The following is a 17,927-nucleotide window of genomic DNA, read 5'->3' as shown; positions in this document are numbered from 1 at the left end:
CAGAACATTAGAGGGTATTGGGGGGGAAATCCTGGTCCATATGAAAATGCATTTCAGATACAAGGATCGGCATGCAATTAAAGGAGTAGAATAAATATACCACAATAAAGCCACATTTAAAGGAGGCCTTGAAATCAATGTTAAACATCATACAAATAATACAAAATAAGATGATGAAGCCAGATTACAAAACCGTTTCAAACTGTTAATATTTCTGTGGCCTCACATGTAGGCTACAATAAGAATACAAAATAAATACAGCATTAATGTTTACTTCTACATCTGTAACAATACGTCGATTGAGTAAAAGCTTAATTCCCTTATTTATTTGATGCAATCAGCTCTTATCCAGTGATCACACGGAAGGATTGATTCTCTGAATGCTCTAGGGTCTATGGATACATCCTAAATATGACTAGTTTACACAGATACAAGTGAATATTCAGTGGTCCGCAGGACCTTGAAACAACGCACTGGATGAATGGAACATTACAAAAAGAGAACATAGTAGTACAGTATCTGATGCTGGTCATTCTTCACACAGTAGCCTGTGTGGGCGCTGATCTACTCAGTCATCAGACATGAAGTGGACAACATAGAGCCTGATATAGCTGTGGTCCCACACGTACAGGTGTCTGTCTTTGGGGCTGTAGGAGAGCATGGCCAATACCCCGCCTTGTGACCTCAGGTCAAAGGTCATGTTGACCGGCTTGCCCTTCAGCAAGTCGAAGGCAAATGTGACCCTGGCGTCTTTTGTATCGGTCACATACAGGACCCCACAGGCGATAAAGGCATTTCCGGCCTTGGTGCGGGGATAGGTGGCGTTGACGTAGGAGGTGACGGAGAAGGTCTTCTGGTCCAGCTGGGCCACCATGATGCTGTCGTCCACGCTGGAGGCGAAGATGAGCCACAGGCCGTTCTCGTCTGCCGCCACTTTAAAGTAGGTTTTGGAGTTCTGGAGCAGGTAGGCTAGGTTGTGGTACAGAGCGTTGTCTATTAAGAGAGTGTGGAGCCTCTTGGACCGCAGATCGTATCTGGGGACAACAGACCAGAAGGAAGTTGTAGATAACTTTTGGCTGTGCACCTCGGAAGAATCAGTGTGTCCCTTGTGAATTCCCAGACTACAGCATATCATCCAACTTTATTATCCTGTAGGCTACTCACTTAAGAGTGATGACTTACCTGGCGATAGTGGAGGTGCCGGCAATATGATAATAGAAGGAGCCGTTATGAACAGCGTGGCCACAGCCCTGATAATACTTTTTGACGTTCACCATTTCACCGCTGCCATTTTGGAAGGCGGCAATACTTTTATACTCTTTCACCACGAGACCTGGAGAGAAAATGAATAATAGGGGATCAATACAGTCAGATTCAGTTATAATGCTTCATCGTGAGTCTAGAGACAGTGTTGTGTGTGTGAGGAGAAAAAGGTGGGTTCCAATCTAGACAGGGGAACCCAAAAGGCTCTCTTCATCTGGTGGCTTTACAATATGTGCCAGTATACTGGTATCTTTTCAGGGTACCAAACTTTCCCTGGTCTGGAAAACAAAGATTGATGCGATATCTCCCCTAAAACCTGGTGTTGCATGGGCAGCAACATCTTGGGTTTTCACCACCTGCAGTCTGTAGCTAATTTACCAGAGAAATGTTCTGCCACCCATATGCGCTCGTCGTTCACCAGAGCGGTGTCTTTCATCCAGGTGCCGAATGTGTTCTCCATCTTGCTCACGTTCCTGGGGTTGATGAGGGACTTGATCAGGCACTCTGGGGGGCAGACATCAACACGCTCAGTGAGACAGTTCTCCACCACGCACTTCAACATCAACTTGAAAAGGTAGTAGTAACCCATCATACCATTCTTCTTTGCTAGCGTCTCGTGTAGCTTCCCAGCCTCGTTTACAGATGGGGTCTCGTCATTTGGAATCGCATGCAATGGGCCTGAAAGAGCCCATTTGATGATGTCAGTGCAGTCCACTTACTGTATATGACCATGTTGAACCACAGATATGGTAGATAACTATTTTTAAACTCTGTAATATTGTAACGGTCTCTCACCCTGTGTCTGGGCAGCGTGAAGATGGACTCTGTGGCTTCTGCTTCTGTGTGGCCCTTGGGGTCCAGGAGGCCCCATGGGGCCAGGAGCACCCGGAGGACCTGGAGGACCTGTATATACAGTAGGACAGGACAATATCTCATTAGATAAACGCTCTTCGGGTTTATTAGGTATTTATGCTTAAAAAACCAGTGTGTGCATTCATTCAGTCATAGAAAGCGTATTTAGGAATACTAATGTTAGGAGTGAATGTTCCTAACTGACTGACCGGCTGACTTTAAAGTAGCCATTTCGTGTCCCTAATATTCAAGCGTTCTGCTGGATTGAATTGAGTTAAAAGGTACAAGTGAGAGCAGCACAGTAGTCCACCTCACCCTCCAGGATGATATCATTGGATGGTTGTGTCTTCTCCCCAGGAGGGCCTGGCTCTCCTCCCTCTCCTCTCTCTCCTCGCTCCCCATTCTCACCTGCCGGTCCTATAGGATGACATATTAAAATACGTTCACGTTGCATTCATGAATGCAATACTATTGTAAAAGAAATGTAAATAAAATGTGAATCATTCCATTCCTTTGTCTTGATGAATCATCGTGTCTGCTGTTGATGAGTGTACAGTGCAGTAAGTGGTGGGACGCTGAAGGGGGGGGGGGGTTCCTGCTCATTCAGCGGATGCCCAAAACCACAGTCATGAATAACATTAGCCCATAGTGACAGAGAAAGGCTGCTCTTTCAACCCCACCAGTCCAATAATGTTTGAATTACAGGAAGCACCCACTGAGAATAACATCCACCATGATTAGGACACGCCATGGGCATGGATAGATCAGGAAAGTGCTCTATCATCTATACAATGGTCTATAGAGCAGCTTCAGACTTTATACTTCATATACTTTACTGACATATATACTGACATCACACATGTTTGAGTTGTAGCACTCTAGTTTTGGTATTTGGGAGAGGGTTGCTCATTTTCACTCATATTTAGTACTGATCTTAGACCAGAGGAATAACATGTATGAGTTCTGAAATTGGGCATAGGCATCCCCTTTAAGATGGTCTGTTTCTTCTCAATATGTGTGTGTGCGAGTCTGTGTGTGTGTGTGCGAGCCTGTGTGTGTGTGTGTGTGGTGCAATTTGACCCTGGGGTTATACTCAGCCCTTTGACTGCTGCATTGTACCCAATACCTCTTTGCTAAAATGGCCAGCGTTGCCTGGGGGGGTAATAAGAACTATAACAGAAGCTCCCTCTCTTACCTTTCTTCCCTCGTTTGCCATCCGCTCCAGGAACTCCATGCAGGCCTGGGATACCATCAGTCCCATTGTTGCCTGGTATGGCATCCAAACCAGGCGAACCTGAAATAAAACCAATACGTTTCTTAACATAGCGAGGAGATAATGTGTCACTAAGCCACCAAAGGTGTGAGTGATTTTCAACCCTAATCCTATCATTCTGTTGTGAGGGGGACATAATCTGACATGTAGCTCACCAACGTGTTCTGTTGTGAGGGGGACATAATCTGACATGTAGCTCACCAACGTGTTCTGTTGTGAGGAGGACATAATCTGACATGTAGCTCACCAACGTGTTCTGTTGTGAGGAGGACATAATCTGACATGTAGCTCACCAACGTGTTCTGTTGTGAGGAGGACATAATCTGACATGTAGTTCACCAACGTGTTCTGTTGTGAGGGGGACATAATCTGACATGTAGCTCACCAACGTGTTCTGTTGTGAGGGGGACATAATCTGACATGTAGCTCACCAACGTGTTCTGTTGTGAGGGGGACATAATCTGACATGTAGCTCACCAACGTGTTCTGTTGTGAGGAGGACATAATCTGACATGTAGTCAAGTAGCTCACCAACGTGGTCCGTGTCTCGCGAGCTCAGCCGTGTCAGCACCCCGAGAAATTCCACAGACACAGAACTCTTGGTGAATTATATGACCGATTATCACATGTTCTCCTCACAATAGAATGATAGCATTAAGGTTAAAAATCGGTGAAGTGCCCCTTTAAGGATACATTTCATGTTAGCTGGTTACTTACCAGGAGGTCCTGGTGGTCCTGAAATAGAACATACAGGGTAGTTAGAGAACTGTAACTTTGTGTATAATTACAGTATGTAGATTACAGAGTGTATAAGCGCAACATACCAGCTATGCAGACTCCCTTAGAGCTGTTGCAAATATCAATCAATAATTTGATCTAAAAAAAAGAAGAAAAAGAGCAAATATGACATTTTAATTAAAATCATGTATTATTATGCATGTACATTATTGCCAGTTCAAAACAATTCAGAATGTGTTTGAGAAATTTTATACAAAAATATTTCAAGGCTTACAGCATTCGCTACATGCCGACTCCCCCGTACGAGCATACGCATCTGCATGTAAATCAACTTTCTCGTCCTCTAACATCCTCACACATCCAGTAGGTATGTACACACATGCCTGTACACATACAAGAGCACACTCATACACAAGTGCACGCACACACACGTGTATACACACGCACACACACACACCTCACACCTCCTCCAGATCTCCAAGTTCTCTCACCGGGACCATGGAGTAGGTCATCATCATCATCATGTCCTCCCGGACCTCCATCTTGTGGCTCTGGGGGTGTCTTTGCTTGTGCTTCAGCCCATGTCTCATCTTCTTCCCCATCTCTTCTCCCACCTCCTGGCTGGGCTCCTGCGGGAGCTCCTGTCCCTCCTCCAGAGACCGCTCTTTCAGCTCCTGACTCAGCTCCTTCTCCAGCTCCTGACTCCTCTTGTTCCTGGAGTACTGGTACTGGTGCTGGTCCGTTGCACTCGCCTGCTGCATCGCCGCCGCTCCTCTGGGCAGCTCCTGGAGGAACTCCACCACAGAGCTCTGCTCCACGTCGGTCAGCCGGAGCTCCGTGTGCTCCAGCCGGGACCGCAGTTGGTCCTGCTGGACCAGGAGAACCACCAGACCCACGGAGTTCAGCAGAGCCACGACGCACGTCCCGTACAGCACCGCCCGCTGAGGGACAGTCATACTGGGGGTGGGGATCCACATGGTTCCCCCTGCTGCTGCTCCTCTCTGGGAGTCCCTTTCCACTTTAAACATACAGAAGGGGATCAATCTGTGAAGATCCTCTATCTCTGGGTTTGGGACAAAAGCCCAATCGATGGGAGTCTATACCAAGAGGCTTCCAGCAGCTAAATCCAACCAAATCTGAAGAAGAATGAAGTCCTTTGCTGTTATTCCCGATCCTATTCCAAATTAATTGTTTTGTCCCAATGGAATCCAGTCGACGATTGTGTATCGCCGCTCTGGAACACTTGATGTAGCCTAGATGTCAGTCCGGGTGGTCCCTCTGATGTCAGACTGGTAAATACAGTCCTTGTTGTCTTGTGCGCCAAGTGGAGAAGGGGTTGTGTGTATGTGCGTTTGTATCGACGTGTGTGCGTGTTTGAAAGTGATGTAGGGGTGGGCATTACACAATCCTCTGGGCTTGTCTGGGAAGAAACCCCCTGCCTGTTCAGTCACCTGATTTATATTCAGCACAGCCCATTCTAGTGGCCTGCCGTGGGCAGAGATACACACACACACTCACATGCATGCATACTATAGACACAAACGCACACACAGATAATATGAAAACTGAATGAAAGTGAAAAGACCTGATGCTACTGTACAACCGTTCTGTAATAATCTTCATAATAAGGACACACACCATTCACTCGTGTGACTCTAATGCTTTATATTTGTACATTCGATGGATTCATTCTGTTATTATGTGTTGTGTGTAAGCATATAACCTCATCTAAATTATAGTTTCTAAAATTGCTTTACAAAGATAGAACTCCTTTGTGCATGACAATAACCAGAGAGAGAAACATCTCAAATATAAAAACTACAGAAACTTTTAAATCAGACTTCACCATGCATTACCATCTCTCTCTCTCTCTCTATCTCTCTCTCAGCTAACTAGAGAGCATAGCTTTTAAAGGAATGACTCTCCACTCCCATCCTTTCAGTCTCCTTCCCCTCATCTCTCCCCAGGCTAGAGACCTCACAGCTTACAGCCACACACCATAACAACGACCCATTTCCGCTGTTCTGATTTGGGCCAGGACGGTGACATTTCACCACAAAAATGACAGTTCACCTCGGGGAAGTGACATTTTCTCCCCAGAGCATTTAAAGCATTCTTCGCCTCAAAGAACTGGCCTTCAACCCAACGACTGCAGCACTGATGACGGACTGAAACGTCAGCTTTTTAATGCACTTTTGTGGACCTGAGCACTTTTCCGTTTTGACAGCACAGATAAAGACAATATTTCTACATTAATTTCAGCATATTGGCTGTGGTGTTTTGAGTTCAGCCCGAGGATGTTGGTATCCCTGACCCAGCAAACTACTAACCGTTGTGCAACCGGCCTACTTTATGTAAATGCACTAGTTACCTCATTAACACATATGTTTCAATGAGTCAGCTAATTGGCTTATCTGCTGATATGGAACAGTGGTGGTTAATGTAGCTCACACACACACAGCCCCAGAACCCAGGTGTGAGCACCCCCCCCCCCCACTCCTGTCCTTTCATACGCACACACACGCACACACACACACACACAAACATACATACACACGCAAACATACGCTCAACATGTTCAGTAAATATACGACCTAGTATACAACATTGCTGTTACAGTGTTGTGTCAGACTAGGGCCCTGAGGCTGTAGGTCACTGTCACTGAAAGACATCTGCTAGTACTGTACAATTGGCTATGGCAGCTATGTATCTATATAATATATAGCAAAGCACAGCGCATACACTGTACTAGGAACACAGAATTTATTCATCTGTAAACAAAATCAAACACAAATAAATATAAGGCTCCTAGACTAAACTTGATAACATGCACCATTATGCAATATTCACGTAATAGCTCCATCATGAAACAGAATTATGATCTAAATTGGTAACCCTATTCTAGCTGAAACGCCTAGACCAGTCATTCTCAACATGAGGCCTTGATTGATTGATTGATTTTATTGTGGATTAGAGACATCATCCAAGGGATAAAAACATGATAAAATGCAAGCACTTATTTCCATCATGGTCCCTGGTATTAAAAAACAGGACATACATCAACATAAACAACATCATAAAACATTAAGATACAATATGCATATACAGTTGAAGATAAAAGAATAATAAACAAATATGCTACCCTCTTTTTCCTATGCCGATAGCCATGCTCGTACATACCTTTTGAAGCCAGTTAACCCGGGGGCCTGTTTAATGCTGCTGGGCAGGCTGTTCCACAGAACTGCAGCGGAGTAAAGGAAGGTCTGCTGGCCGTACGGAATGAGTTTGAATCTAAACGGAACTATGTTTGTGTCTCTACCTCTGGTTTCATGGCTATGATTGTTTTTTACATATTGGAAGTAATTGTGAAGGTAGCTTGGCACCTCCCCTTTATAAATCCTATAGACTATAGGCATAGATACTATTTTTTCCACCCTGAGCCACCCTAGGCTGTTGAAGTGGGGCTGGTCTAAGTGAGTAAGAGTGGGGAGCTGCAGGACTATCCTAACTAGCTTGTTCAGTTTGAAGTCTATTTTTCAAGTTACTGGGGGCACTGTCATACCAGGACAAGCAAGCATAGTCAAAATGACACTGAACTAATGCCCCTGCAAGTGCTCTAAAAGCTTTCCTATCCAGGTATTTAGAATTGTATTCTGTTGTTAACCTTGGCTATTACCTTTTTCGACATGCTTGTGTGTTTTCTAAAGTACACTCTACTGGTGACAACTGAGCTACCTAACTATCTTGAAACCTTCCTGTTTTTTCTGTTTTCTTGTAGTAGAAAATAAAATAGATTCTGTTTTTCTTAAATGGAGAGACAATCGATTTTCTGAAAGCCACTGACTGACATTTCCTAACTCCATGCTAAGTCTCTACACTACCCAGACACCCCAGTGCTTAGACCTCTACACTACCCAGACACCCCAGTGCTTAGACCTCTACACTACCCAGACACCCCAGTGCGTAGACCTCTACACTACCCAGACATCCCAGTGCTTAGACCTCTACACTACCCAGACGCCCCAGTGCTTAGACCTCTACACTACCCAGACGCCCCAGTGCTTAGACCTCTACACTACCCAGACATCCCAGTGCTTAGACCTCTACACTACCCAGACGCCCCAGTGCTTAGACCTCTACACTACCCAGACGCCCCAGTGCTTAGACCTCTACACTACCCAGACGCCCCAGTGCTTAGACCTCTACACTACCCAGACGCCCCAGTGCTTAGACCTCTACACTACCCAGACACCCCAGTGCTTAGACCTCTACACTACCCAGACACCCCAGTGCTTAGACCTCTACACCATAGATATCTCTATGCTCTACACTACCCAGCCACTCCAGTGCTTAGACCTCTACACTACCCAGACGCCCCAGTGCTTAGACCTCTACACTACCCAGCCGCTCCAGTGCTTAGACCTCTACACTACCCAGACACCCCAGTGCTTAGACCTCTACACTACCCAGACGCCCCAGTGCTTAGACCTCTACACTACCCAGACGCCCCAGTGCTTAGACCTCTACACTACCCAGTATTCAGTGTATTACAGTGTATCTTGTAATACAATGCCCATGGTGCTACATGAGACCATGCTGCCGCAAGCACATTGTAAAAAATGTACTTAAAAATATACAGTATTTGTCTTACAATGCATACATGTATGTATCGGGATGACGGTATAGTAAAAATCCATACCGTTGTTTAGATCCAGGGCGTTATACAATACCTTCATATTCAGTATACCTCCCAGCCCTAGCAATTTTGGGGTCCTTGACATGAAAAGGGCTGGGAGATACTGCCCCTAGACCTTGACTCAGCCCCAGCTATATATAAAAGTATGACCACACAGGACTAAACTAAACCATTTGCTCTGTCTCTATCTCTTCATTCTTGGATTCGGTCTCATCCTCCCTTTGTAGTATCGGCTAGGAATGAAGCCTTGCCTTGCCTCCTCATACCACTCATACCTCATATACTCCTCATACCACAGTGCAGATGTCTGCCCAGCTGGTTCAAGCTGCGAGGACAGCCGCCTGATCACCTACCATGTCTATCCACGATACAGTCTCCTAATCCTCCTCTGCCCTCATGTCCTCTGTGACCCAGTAACTTGGAGGAGTCTCACATAGCAGCGCGACAACAATGGAGCTTCAGATGTTTCAAATGAAGCAGACCCACCACGGCAGGAAATTACAAAGTGTGGGAAAAGATGCATTTTTTCAATAGTAATAACATTAATAGCTTCATATAGAGGTGAAATGTTGCCAGATAGTGTTGAGGGAGCTTCAGTAGAGGGATAAAGAATGGTGTTTTTTGTGCTGAAAAGCCGGTATTATTTAGACAGGAAGGAAGCAGAGGAACAACTTTATATACATCTCTGTGTCACACAGTTGCCATCCTTCATTGTGCAAGTCCCCTTTTGCTAATGGCCCTCATAAGAAATGTAAGTGATGCAGCAGAGGTCAGAGGTGAGGGGTGAGAGAGGCTCTATTACGTAGGTTCTGCTCAGGATGGTGAAGATAATGAATGCTGTTTATTTAGATTATCAAGACCTACAGTATTTACCTCACTATTCATCCTCGGTATGTACAGTAGTGCCACGGCGTGGCGTCGGACGTTATACACTGCATGTCTAATCAGTGGTACACTGCTTGCCAGTTTGCAATTAAAAATGTTTATTAATAACAGCAAACCACAGTGTCCTACGATCAACCCGATTCCTGTCAACACGCTTGATAAAACTGCGTGGGCGGGGGGGGGGGGTTGGATACAAAGCCACGTTTGACCACAACACATAGAGCATATAGACACAAGGTTACATTAACCCTTTCACTGCCACATGACAGCCGGTTAACCCTTTCACTGTGACAATACAGAAGGTTAGCCCTTTACTATCACACAACCGACGGCGATGCTCCATCATTAGCATCATTAGCTCCGCAAATGCGGAGCTAATGATGCTAATGATGGAGCATCACCGTCGGTTGCGTGATAGTAAAGGGCTAACCTTCTGTCGTGTGGCAGTGAAAGGGTTAACATGTATTTTACTCAGGAACTCAGCCAGTCCGAGTGGGAATGAATGAGAGAGAGACACACGGAGAGAGCAGTGACTTGAGGGAGCCTCTGCTTATTCATGCAGAAGAATCTCGATCTTATCCGTCATACGCGGCAGTGTTTGATGGAGGCAGGGCCTCGGCACACAGACAGCCGTTTCAACACTGCACATTCTTCACAGTCAAAGTGTAGGCGGTGAGTGAATTCACAGAGTCCTTTATACTGATTCAATGGCACAAAAGGCACCGCTGCTCAGACAACACAGGCTTTGTCACACATGGAAAAATTAGGCTGGGAATGATTAAGAGTTACTATAGGAGACTGCCTTTGGAAAAGCTTCATAAGAGCTGCACAAGGCAATGAAAGAGGAGGCATGATATAATGAATACAAAGTCGAGTATGTAAGCAGATGGTGCGATGAAAAAACGATGGAAAATGTCACGTACAAGAGGCAGAAAGTGGTTTATGTTAGAAACATCACACGATCTCCTATCGTACTGGAATGGCGCTCTGATAACTGCCAACAATATCAAATGACTGCAGGGGGCTTCAATCTGTTGGCTCATATCTCCAAGACATTAATGATATGAGCTGATACTGTAATCATTCTAGACGGCTATTCAATGATACACTGTTCAACAGCTCTGCTTCCCCACCTGCTGGTGGTCTGAGAAACACACTTACTTATTTTCCTTTTTTTGTGCATCTAATCACTTTCTCATTTGCCTTTATTCCGAGGACACAATAAATAAAGCAACACTTTTAAGAGAGGACAGTACTGTATATTAACAATTCTAAATTATTTCATGAAATGGTATGTCAATTGATTGGAAAACCACGATACGTCAACACGCAACACAATATGATAGGTGAAAAACATGTTACCTGAGATGTAACAATCACCATTAACTGGATGTCTACCCTGATCACATGACAGCACAGATGATTCGAGGAGAGCCAGGAGAGTGATTCAAAATGTGATAGGATGCTTGGAATGCACTTCAGTGACCCGTCTCAGAGAGTTTAATTTCCTTTTTGGCAAACCTGTGAAGACCGGGGCTGTAATAACAAGGTATGAGATGGGACACTGAATGCAGGTGCTTTCCCTTGGGCTGCTTGGACATAGACGCTTGAATACAATGACGACCTTTCACATGTCTTTGATGTTTGAAGGAGGATCAAAGAACCAAGGTCACTCGTGATCCCGCCTGGGTGTGTGAGCCTCTAATGGACAGCTCCTTCCACGTGCACTGAACCAACTCCTACTGGATCAACTCAAGGTCGTTGGCAAAGCCTCAACCCTCAAGGTTGCAGTATGAGGACATTGTTTAAAAATGTTCCTTCTTGTTATGACTTTTGCATTACCTTGACCCGGTTTGTGAACCAGCCCAGGCTGTCTATAAGAGCGAGCCTGGGTACTGAGACCGCTCACATCCCTCCCTCGGACCAGCAGCTGGGTGGGAGCAGTCTTTTTGGTTGTGTTTTCTTTGTGTTCTCATGGATTTCTTCTCTGTTTTGAATCAAACGATGACGCCACTGTCTTTGGACACTGCAGTGGCAGATTTTCTGGTAACCGGGCCGTGGAATGCCACAGTAGTTGGCTCAGAGCCTCCAGAGGGTATTTCCATGCCAACCAAAGCCCTCGTACTGATCCTGTGTGTGCTCCTTGCTACCTTGAGCCACATAGACAACACACCTATACCAGGTGAGTGCCAGAAGGCTATGTATTTGTTAGATAAGTCCCCTTAAATGTGTATGTATGTAAATGTTTATGCATTCAAATGTAAGCAGATCCGGATCGCTTTCAGTAATTTTTTGCTGATTTGTAAAATATGGACTAATTGTCTGATGTGTGTTTGTGTTTCATTGGCCGTGGCAGGACCCTCATTCTGTTTTGGTGTGGGGCCACTGCTGTCCTATCTGAGGTTCATCTGGACCGGCATAGGAACAGCCAGTAACTACTACAACAAGAAGTACGGAGACATCGTCAGGGTCTGGATAGACGGAGTAGAAACCCTCGTCATTAGCAGGTCGGTTCAATAGAAAAACACACAACCTGATAATCGATCAAGATCAGTCAGTTAGTTCATCAAATGATCTGGAATATATACTGTATATGACACGAGGCAAAGCTCCCCTCTTAGGATAATGACGTTTTTTGTGATATTATCTTCCACACCGTCAGGTCATCTGCCGTGCACCATGTACTGAAACACGGACACTATACCTCACGCTTCGGCAGCAAGCAGGGGCTCAGCTGTCTTGGGATGAACGAGAGGGGCATCATATTCAACAACGACATCACTCTTTGGAAGAAGTTACGCAGCTATTTTGCAAAAGGTAATTATTAACCCTGCCCCCCCCCACACACACACACACACACCTATTAAGAGGCAGTTATAGACTACTACTTAAAGCACTTTGCGATGGCATGACTTGCATTCTTTGTCAGTATGCATGGCTCATGTGGGATTCAAACCCCTGACCCTGGCAGTGTTAGTGCCATGTGACCATTGAGCTACACAGGGCCACAGTCAGGGTAATTGCTGATTCACTGTGTACATGTCAGCCCTGACAGGTCCTGGGCTGCAGCAGACACTGGAGGTGTGTGTCTCCTCCACAAAGACTCACATGGATCATCTGAGGGACTTCCAGCCAGAGGGAGTGGCGAGGAACAGTGTTGATAAGGTGGACGTCCTCAGTCTTCTGCGTTGCATCGTAGTGGACATCTCCAACAGACAGTTCCTGGGAGTCCCTATCAATGGTAAGCAGAGCTGAATTTGAAACAATCTTTGAATATACCATTGGTCAAGAAAGACGAGGGGTTCACTTTTGAGGCACATTAAATCAAATATTTGAAACAATATTTGAATATATAATTGGTCAGGTATGATAGAAGCCACCATTACACACTATGGATATTTGTACATATACTTGATACATTCATTTCAATCTTCCAGAGAAGGAGCTGCTGCTGAAAATCCGGAAGTACTTTGACACGTGGCAGACTGTGCTAATCAAACCGGACATCTACTTCAAGTTCAACCGGATTCACCAGACGCACAAGGAAGCAGCGTGAGTTGTTTTGTCCTTCCTAGGACTGTGCCTGTGTGAGTTGTTATCAATTATGTGTAATTTCTTTTTTTGGTGAATTGTTGATAATCCCATTGCCAATTGTCGTCTCCATGTAGGCAGGAGCTGCAGGATGCCATAGAGAGTATGATAGAGCAGAAGAGGAGAGCTCTGCAAGAAGCAGAATGCCTGGACCACATTAACTTCACAGCTGAGCTCATCTTTGCACAGGTCAGTCTAAATAAGGCAGAATGTGTGTGTAGTTGTCTCTCAGGTCAGTGTGCATCAGCAGAATGTTTGTGTAGTGGTCTCTCAGGTCAGTCTGAATCAGCAGAATGTGTGTGTAGTGGTCTCTCGGGTCAGTGTGAACCAGCAGAATGTGTGTGTAGTGGTCTCTCAGGTCAGTGTGAACCAGCAGAATGTGTGTAGTGGTCTCTCAGGTCAGTCTGAATCAGCAGAATGTGTGTAGTGGTCTCTCAGGTCAGTGTGCATCAGCAGAATGTGTGTGTAGTGGTCTCTCAGATCAGTGTGAACCAGCAGAATGTGTGTGTAGTTGTCTCTCAGGTCAGTGTGAATCAGCAGAATGTGTGTGTAGTTGTCTCTCAGGTCAGTCTGAATCAGCAGAATGTGTGTAGTGGTCTCTCAGGTCAGTGTGAATCAGCAGAATGTGTGTGTAGTTGTCTCTCAGGTCAGTGTGAATCAGCAGAATGTGTGTGTAGTGGTCTCTCAGGTCAGTGTGCATCAGCAGAATGTTTGTGTAGTGGTCTCTCAGGTCAGTGTGAATCAGCAGAATGTGTGTGTAGTGGTCTCTCAGGTCAGTGTGCATCAGCAGAATGTTTGTGTAGTTGTCTCTCAGGTCAGTGTGAATCAGCAGAATGTGTGCAGTGGTCTCTCAGGTCAGTGTGCATCAGCAGAATGTGTGTGTAGTGGTCTCTCAGGTCAGTGTGAATCAGCAGAATGTGTGTAGTGGTCTCTCAGGTCAGTGTGAATCAGCAGAATGTGTGTGTAGTGGTCTCTCAGATCAGTGTGAATCAGCAGAATGTGTGTGTAGTGGTCTCTCAGGTCAGTGTGCATCAGCAGAATGTTTGTGTAGTGGTCTCTCAGGTCAGTGTGAATCAGCAGAATGTGTGTGTAGTGGTCTCTCAGGTCAGTGTGAATCAGCAGAATGTGTGTGTAGTGGTCTCTCAGGTCAGTGTGAATCAGCAGAATGCGTGTGTAGTGGTCTCTCAGGTCAGTGTGAATCAGCAGAATGTGTGTAGTGGTCTCTCAGGTCAGTGTGAATCAGCAGAATGTTTGTGTAGTGGTCTCTCAGGTCAGTGTGAATCAGCAGAATGTGTGTGTAGTTGTCTCTCAGGTCAGTGTGAATCAGCAGAATGTGTGTGTAGTGGTCTCTCAGGTCAGTGTGCATCAGCAGAATGTTTGTGTAGTTGTCTCTCAGGTCAGTGTGAATCAGCAGAATGTGTGTGTAGTTGTCTCTCAGGTCAGTCTGAATCAGCAGAATGTGTGTAGTGGTCTCTCAGGTCAGTGTGAATCAGCAGAATGTGTGTGTAGTTGTCTCTCAGGTCAGTGTGAATCAGCAGAATGTGTGTGTAGTGGTCTCTCAGGTCAGTGTGCATCAGCAGAATGTTTGTGTAGTGGTCTCTCAGGTCAGTGTGAATCAGCAGAATGTGTGTGTAGTGGTCTCTCAGGTCAGTGTGCATCAGCAGAATGTTTGTGTAGTTGTCTCTCAGGTCAGTGTGAATCAGCAGAATGTGTGCAGTGGTCTCTCAGGTCAGTGTGCATCAGCAGAATGTGTGTGTAGTGGTCTCTCAGGTCAGTGTGAATCAGCAGAATGTGTGTGTAGTGGTCTCTCAGATCAGTGTGAATCAGCAGAATGTGTGTGTAGTGGTCTCTCAGGTCAGTGTGCATCAGCAGAATGTTTGTGTAGTGGTCTCTCAGGTCAGTGTGAATCAGCAGAATGTGTGTGTAGTGGTCTCTCAGGTCAGTGTGAATCAGCAGAATGTGTGTGTAGTGGTCTCTCAGGTCAGTGTGAATCAGCAGAATGCGTGTGTAGTGGTCTCTCAGGTCAGTGTGAATCAGCAGAATGTGTGTAGTGGTCTCTCAGGTCAGTGTGAATCAGCAGAATGTTTGTGTAGTGGTCTCTCAGGTCAGTGTGAATCAGCAGAATGTGTGTGTAGTTGTCTCTCAGGTCAGTGTGAATCAGCAGAATGTGTGTGTAGTGGTCTCTCAGGTCAGTGTGCATCAGCAGAATGTTTGTGTAGTTGTCTCTCAGGTCAGTGTGCATCAGCAGAATGTGTGTGTAGTTGTCTCTCAGGTCAGTGTGAATCAGCAGAATGTGTGTAGTGGTCTCTCAGGTCAGTGTGAATCAGCAGAATGTGTGTAGTTGTCTCTCATGTCAGTGTGAATCAGCAGAATGTGTGTGTAGTGGTCTCTCGGGTCAGTGTGAATCAGCAGAATGTGTGTAGTGGTCTCTCAGGTCAGTGTGAATCAGCAGAATGTGTGTAGTGGTCTCTCAGGTCAGTGTGAATCAGCAGAATGTGTGTAGTTGTCTCTCAGGTCAGTGTGAATCAGCAGAATGTTTGTGTAGTGGTCTCTCAGGTCAGTGTGAATCAGCAGAATGTGTGTGTAGTGGTCTCTCAGGTCAGTCTGAATCAGCAGAATGTTTGTGTAGTGGTCTCTCAGGTCAGTGTGAATCAGCAGAATGTGTGTGTAGTGGTCTCTCAGATCAGTGTGAATCAGCAGAATGTTTGTGTAGTTGTCTCTCAGGTCAGTGTGCATCAGCAGAATGTGTGTGTAGTGGTCTCTCAGGTCAGTGTGCATCAGCAGAATGTGTGTGTAGTGGTCTCTCAGGTCAGTCTGAATCAGCAGAATGTTTGTGTAGTTGTCTCTCAGGTCAGTGTGAATCAGCAGAATGTGTGTGTAGTTGTCTCTCGGGTCAGTGTGTGTGTGCATCAGCAGAATGTTTGTGTAGTTGTCTCTCAGGTCAGTGTGCATCAGCAGAATGTGTGTGTAGTGGTCTCTCAGGTCAGTGTGAATCAGCAGAATGTTTGTGTAGTTGTCTCTCAGGTCAGTGTGAACCAGGAAATCACCAAAATGACTTTGATCATTTCTGTGCAGTGAGAGAGGAGGTGAAACGTTGGAAAAGCATGGTATTACCTGCATCTTTTCAAAAGTAATAAGACACCAATGTATTCCATTTTTGTTTATATATTTCTCCTATCTCAACAAATAGCAACCACTGTTCCTTCCAACATGGAATTAATATATATTTGCCCTATACTCACAATGTCGACATCTTCACATTTAAACATGTATTGTTGTTGTATTTATTGTTGTTTCTATTCTCCCACTGTGCTCTTTTTTCACTCCTGTTTGTATGAATCCTCTAATGTGCAGACGGTCCATTTCAAATGCTCTTGTTACAGAGGTGCACAGGCACTTGTTCTTGCTAACCGTGTACTGTACCGTGGAATGTATGCTTTGTTTTGATGACTCACACACCAAGCAGCAAAATTTGTGTTTTTCTTGATATCAACCATTTTGCTACTTTATTCTCTGTAAAGAAAATTGTGTGGGATAGCATTCTCAACATGATATGATACAGTCACAATACATACTTAAATGTTTTGGCTTTAATCTAATCAAATGTTGTTGTTTTTTTTGTTTTTTTTAACTGTATCTTATTTAACTAACAGAGGAACATCCTTTTATCATCATCAAACACCATTGTACTTGGTATCTGTAACATTCATTGACATTGAGTACAAGTCATTTAGCCTGGTATTGCTGCTTTATGTTGATCCGTCTCTGTTTCTAGGCCCACGGGGAGTTGTCTGCTGAGGACGTGAGACAGTGTGTGTTGGAGATGGTGATCGCAGCCCCGGACACTTTGTCCATCAGCTTGTTCTTCATGCTGCTTCTCCTCCAGGAGAACCCTGACGTGGAGCTGCAGATTCTGAAGGAGATAGACGCTGTCATAGGTGAGGACCTGGGGACGCCTGCAAAAATCTGTGTATAATTGACTCTAGAAGAGCATGCGTTTGACCCAATTGTTCTATCTCAAGCCCCACCCTCAGGGAAGCAACAGTTGTGATTGGAGGATCAAGAAAAGGGGGGTGGGGCTTGTGATTTTCACCCTGAGCTGGTGTGTCAAATGTCAAATTAAGAGAGTCAGATTGAATTTAACAAAATTGTAGCCATGTATGTGTTCAAAACGTTTGGGTTAACTGACATTGAAGATAATCTCCTTGTCTGCAGGTGAGAGGCAGCTTCAGAACTCAGACCTGCACATGTTGCCGGTGCTGGAGAGCTTCATCAACGAATCACTACGCTTCCATCCTGTGGTAGACTTCACCATGCGGAAGGCCCTCTCTGATGACATCATAGATGGCTACAGGGTAGCGAAGGGAACAAATATCATTCTGAACGTCGGACGCATGCACCGGACCGAGTACTTTCCCAAACCCAACGAATTCAATCTGGACAACTTTGAGAAAAACGTAAGAGGCTTTGTTTCAGTGTTTCATTTGCCATAATGATGAACCTCGTGTCTCTAGCCTAATAAAAGATTATAAAAATGAGAACAACCCAGTTTCTAACTACCTCTTCCTTTTCTTACTCTCCTCTGCACCCATCCTTCTTCTTCTCCTTCAGGTTCCTAGCCGTTACTTC

At 45.2% G+C, this 17,927-nt stretch overlaps 2 protein-coding genes across 2 annotated transcripts in view; one reads left to right on the top strand and one right to left on the bottom strand.

Moving 5' to 3' along the window:
* Positions 1-16: 16 nt before the first annotated feature.
* Positions 17-5,355, bottom strand: gldn (gliomedin). Its single transcript, XM_084337168.1, has 10 exons — positions 4,618-5,355; positions 4,213-4,264; positions 4,106-4,123; positions 3,311-3,409; positions 2,431-2,532; positions 2,059-2,166; positions 1,858-1,941; positions 1,642-1,767; positions 1,183-1,333; positions 17-1,034 (listed from the first exon to the last, which is right to left on the bottom strand). The coding sequence occupies exons 1-10, from the start codon at positions 5,152-5,154 to the stop codon at positions 569-571; spliced, it is 1,743 nt and encodes a 580-aa protein (XP_084193294.1). The 5' UTR covers positions 5,155-5,355; the 3' UTR covers positions 17-568.
* A 6,755-nt stretch (positions 5,356-12,110) lies between these two features.
* Positions 12,111-17,927, top strand: part of cyp19a1a (cytochrome P450, family 19, subfamily A, polypeptide 1a) — a 6,349-nt gene continuing 532 nt past the window's right edge. The window contains exons 1-8 of the mRNA XM_084337802.1: positions 12,111-12,214; positions 12,370-12,524; positions 12,754-12,948; positions 13,145-13,259; positions 13,376-13,487; positions 17,074-17,236; positions 17,514-17,755; positions 17,910-17,927. The exon at positions 17,910-17,927 is cut by the window's right edge and continues 532 nt beyond it. Of these exons, the coding sequence (XP_084193928.1) occupies positions 12,452-12,524; positions 12,754-12,948; positions 13,145-13,259; positions 13,376-13,487; positions 17,074-17,236; positions 17,514-17,755; positions 17,910-17,927 (918 nt within the window). The 5' untranslated portion in view covers positions 12,111-12,214; positions 12,370-12,451. The remainder of the gene's footprint in view (positions 12,215-12,369; positions 12,525-12,753; positions 12,949-13,144; positions 13,260-13,375; positions 13,488-17,073; positions 17,237-17,513; positions 17,756-17,909) is intronic.

The sequence above is a fragment of the Notolepis coatsorum genome (genome assembly GCF_963971535.1).
Source record: "Notolepis coatsorum genome assembly, chromosome: 20".
Lineage (NCBI taxonomy): Eukaryota > Metazoa > Chordata > Actinopteri > Aulopiformes > Paralepididae > Notolepis > Notolepis coatsorum.
This window is presented reverse-complemented; position numbering and strand designations above follow the sequence as displayed.

Excerpts from the sequence above, each read along its gene's own strand:
- gldn (XM_084337168.1), bottom strand. The coding sequence starts at position 5,154 with ATGTTTAAAGTGGAAAGGGACTCCCAGAGAGGAGCAGCAGCAGGGGGA. Across the intron at positions 1,768-1,857 it reads GACGCTAGCAAAGAAGAATG|AGTGCCTGATCAAGTCCCTC; the intron begins GTATGATGGGTT and ends TCTGCCCCCCAG. Across the intron at positions 1,334-1,641 it reads GGTGGCAGAACATTTCTCTG|GTCTCGTGGTGAAAGAGTAT; the intron begins GTAAATTAGCTA and ends TTTTCTCTCCAG.